The sequence below is a fragment of the Papio anubis genome, chromosome 13 (genome assembly GCF_008728515.1).
Source record: "Papio anubis isolate 15944 chromosome 13, Panubis1.0, whole genome shotgun sequence".
Classification (NCBI taxonomy): domain Eukaryota; kingdom Metazoa; phylum Chordata; class Mammalia; order Primates; family Cercopithecidae; genus Papio; species Papio anubis.
Genome location: NC_044988.1, coordinates 100,353,659 through 100,364,085, shown reverse-complemented (window position 1 = coordinate 100,364,085; position 10,427 = coordinate 100,353,659). Strand labels below are relative to the sequence as shown.

Genomic DNA, 10,427 nt, shown 5'->3' with positions numbered 1-10,427 from the left:
GATGTTTGAACCAGCTGGAAACCACGAGAATCTGCCCAGCCCCTTTCAAGATTTCCAATTGCTTTGCACTGTGACCCATCTCACTGGGATCTGACACCCCAGTTGTGACAAAGAAAATTTTCCTGTACACACCAGCAAGTGGAACAACTCTTACCCGCCCCTTTCCAGCTTCTAGACACTTTCTATATTTCCTTCATACAGATAAAAGCGTCCACCCATTCAGATGCTAAATGATCAATGTTCCAAGTAATTTTTATTTTAGAATACAAGAGAGGTACAAATGTATTTACAGTTGTACATATACAATCAAATAATAATATATCACAGTTTTGTAAATATCATTTTAGATAAATATTTACAAGGTTAAAGTGACCATTTTCTGGAAGTAGAACACAGTGTCTTGAAAACTCTATACATTTTATACTTTTCATTAATATTATAGTTTCTTTATTTTACAAAACGCCCCACGGGAATCCTGGTAAATGACTGCAAAGTGTGAGAGGCGACACCAGAGGGCGCGCACGGCCAGAGTTTGAGGAAACGGGCAGGGACCGAGGGAAGTGTGGGCAGACGGGGCGGAACTCCCGGGACTGGGCACAGTTCGGAAGTGCCTCCTGGCCACAGAAGCCACCTTAACCTCCCGGACAGCAGTTCCAGTCTTGCCCTCCTCTCGCTGGGGTGTGTGTGTTGGAAGGGGTTGGGGGGAACTTTCGCCTTCCAAGGCATGATGTCACAGCTGAAGGGGAGGGGGCATTGGTCCAACTCCCGCATTTTACAGATGGGGAAACTGAGGCCCAGAGAGGTGCAGGGTCTTGCTTGGGGTCCTACAGAGGATTTCCGTTGTGCCTCCACTTTCAACGTGCCTGGTGCACTGCAAAGAGCTCCTTCCTCATCCATCCCCAGGAGCCAGGTTTGGGGGTAAGGGCCCAGAAGATGCAGGTCTCTCCGGGTCTCTTCCGGCTGCCGATGGACCCCAGTAGCCCGCACCTGTCAAGGTTGCGTAAAGACTCCCGACACTTCAGGACACCAGTCCCAGGGGCCAGAAGAGGAGGTGGCGCCCCCACAAGCCCCGCGCCCGGCCGCACCCGGACAAGGAGGTCGCCCTCCCTTCATTCCGAAGCACAGGACTCTCGGTGGCGGAGGTGGGGACTCCCCTTCCTCTGCTGAGGGGTCCTCGGGGCGCTAAATTTCGCTTTCTTGGCACCCACGAGGGGGATGCCGGTCTGGGCGCCCGGTTCTACAACAGGAGGGAGATTCGGGGGCGAGGCCAGGCAGGGGGACCCCCTCCCAGAGGAGGCGGTCGAGTAGCCGCACCATCTGCGTGGCCTGGGTGAGGGACGCCGCCCTCAGTGTCCTCATCTGCGACACGAGCCGAGGCGGGGGTGCCTGGGGTCCGTCTTTGGGGCGCACCCCCAGCGCGCGGGGCTCCGCGGGGGCGCCGGGCCGGGGGTCGGGGCGGGAGGGCGAGTCGCGCTGCGGGGCCTGGTTGCCGAGGGCCCGGGAGCGCGCGGGGCCGGGCGAGGGCGCGGGCGCGCTCACAGCACCATGGCCGGCAGGTGGTGCGCGGCGGCGGCGGCGGCAAGAGCGGGCGCGTGCGCGTGCGGGGCTGGCAGCGCGGGCGAATGTGCCTGCAGCGCGGCGCTGGGCGGCCGGTGGCGCGCGCTCTTCTGGTGGGCGCGCAGGCCGGCCAGCTGCGAGTAGGCACTCTGGCACACCTGGCACTTGTAGGGGCGCTCGCCCGTATGCAGGCGCACATGGTTGCGCAGCGTGGACGACTGGCTGAAGCGGCGGTTGCAGAAGCGACACACGAAGGGCTTGTCCAGCGTGTGGATGCGCATGTGCGAGCGCAAGTTGCTGCGCGAGTTGAAGCCGCGGTGGCAGATGACGCAGCGCATGCGGCCCGCGGGGCCCGCCGCCGAGTCCGCCGGGTGGAAGTCCTCTGGCCGCGGGGCGGGGCGGGAGAAGGGAGACGAGGAAGGGGAGAGAGCAGCCCCGTGAGAACCGGCGCCCCGTGGCCCGGGCCCCCAGCGCCCCCCTCCCGGGGGCGATCCCATCCTGAGGGCGGGTGCTGCTTGGACGGTGGCAGACGGATGGGAGGGACAGCGAAGGGTCCCCCTGCTGGGGGATCCAATAGGAGTTGGACTCACGATCACGATGCGAGACCTCGGAGACTTAGCGACTCAGCCTAGCTAAACCTCAGCTTTCTCATCTGTAAAATGGAAACCTAGCACTGCCTCTTCGGGCGTACGATTGCCCGAGAGGATGAGAAAAGACGTCTATGGAAGGTCTCTGCGCTAAGCACCTGACCTGCCTTAGCCAGTGCCTGAGAGATGCCTGGATTGGAGAAGGCCTTCCGTAAAGGGGAGCAACTATGATGACTCCCATCTCCAAACCTTTCATTAACTCATCTCACAAACATTTACTGAGTGCCTACTCTGTACCACGGAACTGCGCCTCGGTTTTCTCCTTCCTGAAATGGAGGTACTACTAGCATCGCCCTCGTAAGCCTGGTAAGGATAAGTGAAAAAAGATTTTTTTTTTTTTTTTTTTTCTTTTTTGAGACGGAGTCTCCCTCTGTCGCCAGGCTGGAGTGCAGTGGTGCCATCTCAGCTCACTGCAGCCTCGACCTCCCGGGTTCAAGTGATCCTTCCACCTCAGCCTCCCAGGTAGCTGGGAACACAGGCTCGTGCCAGCACACCTGGCTAATTTTTAAAGTTTTTTTTAGAGATGGGGTCTTGCTATGTTGCCCAGGCTGGTCTGGAACTCCTAGGCTCAATGATCCTCCTGTCTCTGCCTCCCAAAGTGCTGGGATTACAGGCATGAGCCACTATGCCCAGCCTAGAGAAATTAATGTTTGTAAAACATCAGCTGCAGAGCAAGGACTTAATAAACAGTAGCTCACCAGCTCAGGTTCATCCTCCAAAAATAAGGACCACCGACCACAGTACCTCATGCCTGTGATATCTGCCAAAGGTTTAGCCTAGTTCTTGGCAAGAAATAGTTGTTGAGCAAGTGGTCTCTGCTGTGATGGCCAGCGTCCCCACAACACACACACAGGCACAGTCTGTCCTGCCTTCCTTCAACAGGCTTATACGGAGCACCTACTCTGTGCCAGACCCTGCACCAGACATCAGCGACAGGGCAAGGAAATATACAGAAGGGAACTTAGAGATTATCTTGCCTAGGATCTTCCCTTTACAGATGAGGAAACTGAGGCACAGGGCATTTCCAAGATTGCACAGCAGAACTAGAACTCAATCCAGGCTCCTGCTGCCCAGCTCCTTTCTTCTCCTGTCATACCTCATTGCCTCTCTGGTCTCCCCCACATACCCCCCAGACAGTCTATTATGGCCAGGAAGCAGGAGGACCATCTCCCACCTATGCCCGGCCCATGTGGCAGCTCCAGGGGCATCAGCCTCCTTGGACCTGTATGTCTTATCTGCTCAATGCTGCCAGACATTGAACTGAGGTCCCTGGAGGTCAGGAGCCTCCCTGCTTCTCTCATTCTCTCTCTCCCCTCCCTGGGCTCCCCTCTCCATGGGTCTGTGTCTCAGTGGCCCCACGGAGAACACCTACCATGCTTATTCTTTTTCTGGTCCTCCTCTAGCCCAGGCACACCAGGGATCCCCAGGAAGGTGTTATGTGAGTTTCCGTACCACACCAGCAGTTCCTGGTCAGGCGGGATCATCTGCAGGGAGGGAGGCAAGAGGAGGTCAGGGAGGCAGCAGCTGGGAGGTGAGAGTTGGGGGTCTCTGAGCACCCCTTCACAGTCAGGAGACCTGAACCCAGTCTCAGCCCTGAGAAAGCCACACAGGCCCATTTCCACTGAGCTGTCCCGGCAAGCTGCATAAACATGGAAGACCCTGGGGTGTCAAACCCCTCTGTCCCCCTCTCCCTGCCCAGGCCATCTCTGTCCGTGCTCTGGCCACAGGAGAGCTTCCAAGCTGACAGCACCAGAATGGACACCTCACAGCAAGCGGAAGTAACGGAAGATGGAAAATTAGAAATCTTTTCAATTCTTACGCAGGAGAACTGGAGTCAGCCAGCCCCCGGGGCTGCAGGGCTGAGCCGGATGTTTCCAAGAATGGTGGGCTGTGGGGCACCCTAGGGTACTTGGCTACACCCTGTGGGGATAATGTTCTGGAAACATCTCTTATCCAAAGCTTCCATAGACACCCCACATCACAGGTACTTCCCGACCAAGCACAGGGCTCTGAGTGTTTCTGTGCACATGGCAGATGCTAAAAAAGAAGCATTCGGATGGATGAACACCTCCACCCCAAGAAACGTTGGGGTACACTGTCTTACACAGAGTCCAGTTCACCGCGTCCTAGGTCAATGACAGAGAACCCCACAAGTGATTTGGGGGCTCTGCTGCTCTCGGGGAGGACCTGCTCCAGGCTCATGGCAAAGGATGTTGGTCAGAGGATTTTGCAGTGATGATCCAGGGAGGCGTAAGGGGCCTGCTCCCGGGGTGGCACTGGCCATAAATGCCACACGCTCCAGGACAACCCAAGGGGCCTGCCAGACCTCTCATGGAAGCCAGTTACCCCTCCCAAGTGGGGAAGCTCCAGGCCCTAGCCAGGCAGGGCGTATGAGAGAAGGGACAGCCTATCACTGTCCCGAGGCCTGGACCCCAGAAGTGCTGGCCTTGGCACCTGTCCCCTGGGGCCACTATCTGATGTGCCCAGAGAAACCCATACACCCCCCGGCAACAGCTGGTTTGTTTTCCTGGAGGGTTCTTTATTAGGTGAAGCACAAAAGATCACATGGGGTTCCATCTACAGGTGTCTGAAACCAGGCCAGGATCCCGCATTGGCTTCTGTGGTCAGAGACAAGGTCCCTTCTGTGTCTGTTTGGTTCAGCCTGCAGAGCCCACGCTCAGAACTCTGGCGTTCACTATGCCTTCCTTCCTCCGGTCAGAGCCTGGAAGACCCTCAGACCATTGCAGCAAGCTCTGCTCACCCTTGAAAAGAAGGGAACATGGAGGTCGGGCGTGGTCGCTCATGCCTGTAATCCTAGCACTTTGGGAGGCCGAAGCAGGTGGATTACTTGAGGCCAGGAGTTTGAGACTAGCCTGGGCAACATAGTAAAACTCTGTCTCTACAAAAAAAATAGAAAAATTAGCTAGGCATGGTGGCGCATGCCTATAGTCCCAGCTACCTGGGAGGCTGAGGCAGAACTGCTTGAACCCAGGAGGCAGAGGTTGCAGTAAGCTGAGATTGCACCACTACATGCCAGCCTGGGTGACCACTCCAGCCTGGGTGACAGAGCAAGAGCCTGTCTCAAGAAAAAAAAAAGAAGAAGAAGAAGGGGAGGTCGAAAGAGAAGGGGTGCGAACAGGAGGATGTGAGGGGGCTTAGGCGACAGCCATCCTCCTGAGACTCAGCCTAGAGTCACCACATCCATTTCCTCATGCCCCCATGGTTCACGGGGCATCATGGCGAGCCTTAGGATCGGTAAGTGACGAGAAGTCAACGTGGAAACACCAAGTGCAGTCCCAGAAGCCACAGAAAGTTAGATGGTGCCTCCCAGAAAGTGGACAGATTACAATCTGGCACCACAGCAAGAGTCCTGGTGACCTCTCTGCTCATTCATAGTCATGGCCACTGTCCAGAAGGCCAGCAGGTCAGAGGTGGAGGCCCCTGCTGGAAAGGGGCAGAGAAGAAAGAGGTTCTGATTTGGGGTTTTTTTTTCGTTTTTTAACACTTTTAAAAATTCTACTTTTTTTCCAGACCTCACCGGGATAGAAGGAAGAGGTTTTGTGAATCTCCCAGAAAAGCAGATGATGAAATTGAAATATTTAACATAAATTAATTGTGAAGGAAATCTGTCTACGAGATAGTGCAGATGAGCCCTCTGTCACCGGGTCCCTGTGTGACCTTAGGCAAGTCACTTTGCCTTTCTGTGCTCCTCAAATGAGGGGGTCAGGGAACATGGTCCCTGAGTTCCCCCCCAACTCTAAGACTCTGGTTGTAAGTCACCTCCAACATTGTCCCGACCCTTGGCTTCCAGTCTTGGATGAAACCAGACACGTTGATGTCATGGTTCTTCCCAAGCAATCAGCACCCTCCCCCGGACCGCTGAAGACGCCCCACAGAGGGTTCCTGCCCAGTCTGGAGTCAGACATATTGGGGTCCACTAGGCTCCCCATCTGCTGAGCAAGTGACCTTGGGCAAGTTGCCTCACCTCGTGGGGCTTGTTTCCTCACATTGCGATGGCCTCACTGAGTGGTTTTTGGGGTGCAGCGGAGCCATATGCATAAAGCTCTTTGCATAATCGAGACATGGAAGCGCCAGTGATTGTTTTCCTGGAGCCCACCAACCTCTCAGAGAAGCTGGCAGCGGTTTCTGGCACGTCCAGCTCTCCGCAGGAGTGCTTGCTGAGCCAGCAGAGTTGCAGAGGCCGCTGGTTCGGTGGAAGCCCAGGGTGACCAGGGTTCTGCCGTCAGAATCCAGCAAGAACACAGCCTGGGCCCGAATGCTCCAAGGACACCAGCCCCATGCAGGTACCCCCACTTCCCAGCCCCATCTCCCCTAGAAGAGAAGTCAGCTCCTCCAGCACAGATGTGGGATGAGATGGTAGGCTCAGCGAGCCCCCAGTGGAACTCCACCTCCAGGCTCCAGGCCTGGGGATCATCAAATACTAAGCTAACATCAGCCTTTTAGTTTTAATTGAAACAACTACTATTAAATATAAAATAAATACAATAACAGTCGGCTGGGTGCAGTGGCTTATGCCTGTAACCCCAGCACTTTGGGAGGCTGAGGCAGGCAGATCACTTGAGGTCAGGAGTTTGAGACCAGCCCGGCCAACATGGCGAAACACCTTCTCTACTAAAAATACAAAAATTAGCCGGGCATGGTGTGTGCGCCTGTAATCCCAGCTGCTCAGGAGGCTGAGGCAGGAGAATCGCCTGAACTCGGGAGGCAAAGGTTGCAGTGAGCTGAGATCGCGCCACTGCACTCCAGTCCAGCCAACAGAGTAGAACTCTATCTCAAAAAATAAATAAATAAAATAAAATAAGAACTCTGATGGCGACAATTGCAGCATAAGGGTGAGTCATTTATTTACTAAGAATGCTTGTAATGTACTAAAGTTAATTTTACTAATGAATTTAAAACTTAAAACAGCAATGCAGACATATGGACCAAATTGTATAAACATATAACGCGGTATAAAATGAGAAGTCATTCTCTGCCACTCTGGATGCCAGCCACTGTCGCTGGTTTGCTGTTTGTCTTTCCCCAGAAGGGTTTGCCATTTTGAGACTATTTTAAAATGCTGACTTAAGGTTCATGGAGAGTAGCATGATGCCATCTACATCATGCCTCTGGCTTTTTAAAAAATAATGAGCACATATTACTTCTGTACACACACACACACATTATTTTTTAAAAGCAAGAGAAAATCAATTAAGAAGAGCCTACAGGTTGGGTGCGGTGGCTCTCACCCGTAATCCCAGCATTTTGAGAGGCCGAGGTGGGTGGATCACTTGAGGCCAGGGGTTCAAGACCAGCCTGGCCAACATGGTGAAACCCTGTTTCTACTAAAAATACAAAAATGGGGCCGGGCACAGTGACTCACACCTGTAATCCCAGCACTTTGGGAGGCCGAAGCGGGTGGATAACGAGGTCAGGAGTTTGAGATCAGCCTGGCTAACATAGTGAAACCCTGTCTCTACTAAAAATACAAAAATTATCTGCGTGTGGTGGCCTGCAACTGTAGTCCCAGCTACTCGGGAGGCTGAGGCAGGAGAATCTCTTGAACCCAGGAAGCGGAGGTTGCAGTGAGCCGAGATGGCACCATTGCACTTCAGCCTGGGAGACAGAGCAAGACTCTGTCTCAAAAAAAAAAAAAAGAAAGGAAGAAAGAAAGAAAGAAAAGAAAAAGAAAAAAATAATAATGGCCAGACTTGGTAGCTCACGCCTGTAATCCCAGCACTTTGGGAGGCCGAGGTCGGCGAATCACCTGAGGTCGGGAGTTGGAGACCAGCCTGACCAACATGGAGAAACCCTGTGTCTACTTAAAATACAAAATTAGCCGGGAGTGGTGGTGCATGCCTGTAATCCCAGCTACTCAGGAGGCTGAAGCAGGAGAATCGCTTGAATCCAGCAGGCGGAGGTTGTAGTGAGCCAAGATGGCACCACTGCACTCCAGCCTGGGCAACAAGAGCGAAACTCCATCTCAAAAAACAAAAAATTTAGCCGGGAGTGGTGGCATGTGCCTGTACTCCCATCTATCCAGGTGGCTGAGGCACGAGAATTGTTTAATCACCTGAACCCAGGAGGTGGAGGTTGTAGTGAGCTCAGCGCTCCGGCCTCAGGGACAGAGCAAGATTGTCTTAAAAAGAAAAAAAAAAAAAAGAGCCTGCTGGAATTGAGAATGACACATATTTCCAGACAGCTAGAAGCCAGCAACCTCACCTGCCCAGAGGCTGGGAACTGGGAGTCTCTCTCAGCCCTTCTGTGCCCAGTGCCTAGGCCTCTGGTGTCTGCCTGCTCCCAGGCATCCGCCATCAACAAACTTCTACTATCAAACCCAGAAAACCCAGGAACCTGCAGCTTCTTCCCTGGAACCCTGGGATCACTGTGCAGAGGCTCCTGGGGTCCCACCCACTGACTGCCTGGATACAAAGAACAGCCACCATGCCCTCTAGGTGCCCTCGGCAGCACTCTCTACTGCTGAGACTCAGGCCTGGCCTGGCAGGCCGGGGCTCTCTGCTGGGGCTCGGAGAAGCAGGATCAGTTGGTCATTCACTTTTTAGGGGAGCAGGAAAAGGCTCAGGACACAAAACAAACAAAGCAATTCCCAAAGGAACTGAGTCCTGTACCACAAAACCCACATCAGCAGAACTCTGGAATACCAGTGCCTGGGTCTCTTTCGACAAATGGACATGCCCTCTCAACGTGCTTCTCTGAGCCCTGTCAGCCCAGAAGGTCTGTCCTGCCCCACTTTCTCAATTTTTATTATAAATTGGAAATGAGAGAATTTGGGGTTTGTTTTCCTGCTGTAAATTCATATCCTGCCACTGAACATGCTCCCAGGAGACTGCAAATACCCTCCCCTTCTCCACAGGCTCTGAAGCCCTAGTGTAAAAGGATCTCAATGTCATCTGGACAAACATCAATTTCCATTGTACCACAGATGTCCTGACACACCAATTAATAGAGTTCCAGCAAATAGATATTGGCCAGGGAGGCCACACGGTATGGTGACTCAGCGCTCCAGCTCTGGGCTCAGACGGGCCTGGGTTCCCATCACAGCTCAGCAACTTCCCGTAATCTCCCTAACATTTCAGTTTCACCGTGATAAAAATGAGGATAGTAACAGAGAGCAGCACTCTGAGGGCTTAGCAGATTCTATTTTTTTTAAAAGTTGTTGGCCAGATGCAGTGGTTCACACCTATAATCCCAGCACTTTGGGAGGCCGAGGTGGGCAGATCACCTGAGGTCAGGAGTCCGAGACCAGCCTGGCCAACATGGTGAAATCTACTAAAAATACAAAAATTAGGCGGGGCGTGGTGGCTGAAGCCTGTAATCCCAGCACTTTGGGAGGCCAAGAGGGGCAGATCACAAGGTCAGGAAATCGAGACCATCTTGGCTAACCCGGTAAAACCCCGTCTCTACTAAAAAATACAAAAAACTAGCCGGGCGAGGTGGCGGGCGCCTGTAGTCCCAGCTACTCGGGAGGCTGAGGTAGGAGAATGGTGTAAACCCGGGAGGCGGAGCTTGCAGTGAGCTGAGATCCGGCCACTGCACCCCAGCCGGGGCAAAAGGGCGAGACTCTGCTTAAAAAAAAAAAAAAAAAAAAATACAAATACAAAAATTAGCCAGGCATGGTGGCGCATGCCTGTAATCTCAGCTGCTTGGGAGGCAGGAGAATTGCTTGAACCTGGGAGGTGGAGATTGCAGTGAGCCAAGATTGCACCACTGCACTCCAGCCTGGACGACAGAGTAAGACTCCATCTAAAAAAAAAAAAAAAAAAAAAATTAAAAAGTTGCTAAGACCCTTTTAATCCTTCAACATTTAGTGGCCACTTGCTATGTGGTAAGTACTTTCTAGAACTGTCATTTTAGGCACCTGAAGTTATAGTAAATTCTGTGACTGGAGTAAGCCGGGAGGTTCCCCAGGGGTCACATCAATGGATCCAACCAGATGCACGCCCTGCTGGGGCGCCTCCACTGACTACCTGAGCTCTAAAACCCCATTGCCTTCATCTCTGTTGAGAAGGCTGTTATTCTTTTTTTTTTTTTTTTTTGAGAGGGAGTCTCGCACTGTCGCCCAGGCTGGAGTGCAGTGGCCGGATCTCAGCTCACTGCAAGCTCTGCCTCCCAGGTCCATGCCATTCTCCTGCCTCAGCCTCCCGAGTAGCTGAGACTACAGGCGCCCGCCACCTCACCCGGCTAGTTTTTTTTTGTATTTTT

General features: G+C 53.3%; 1 protein-coding gene across 1 annotated transcript in view; it reads right to left on the bottom strand.

Annotated features, from left to right (window-relative positions):
- Positions 1-236: 236 nt before the first annotated feature.
- Positions 237-10,427, bottom strand: part of PRDM12 (PR/SET domain 12) — a 73,393-nt gene continuing 63,202 nt past the window's right edge. The window contains exons 4-5 of the mRNA XM_003911185.4: positions 3,577-3,688; positions 237-1,939 (exon numbers count right to left, since the gene is read on the bottom strand). Of these exons, the coding sequence (XP_003911234.2) occupies positions 1,536-1,939; positions 3,577-3,688 (516 nt within the window). The 3' untranslated portion in view covers positions 237-1,535. The remainder of the gene's footprint in view (positions 1,940-3,576; positions 3,689-10,427) is intronic.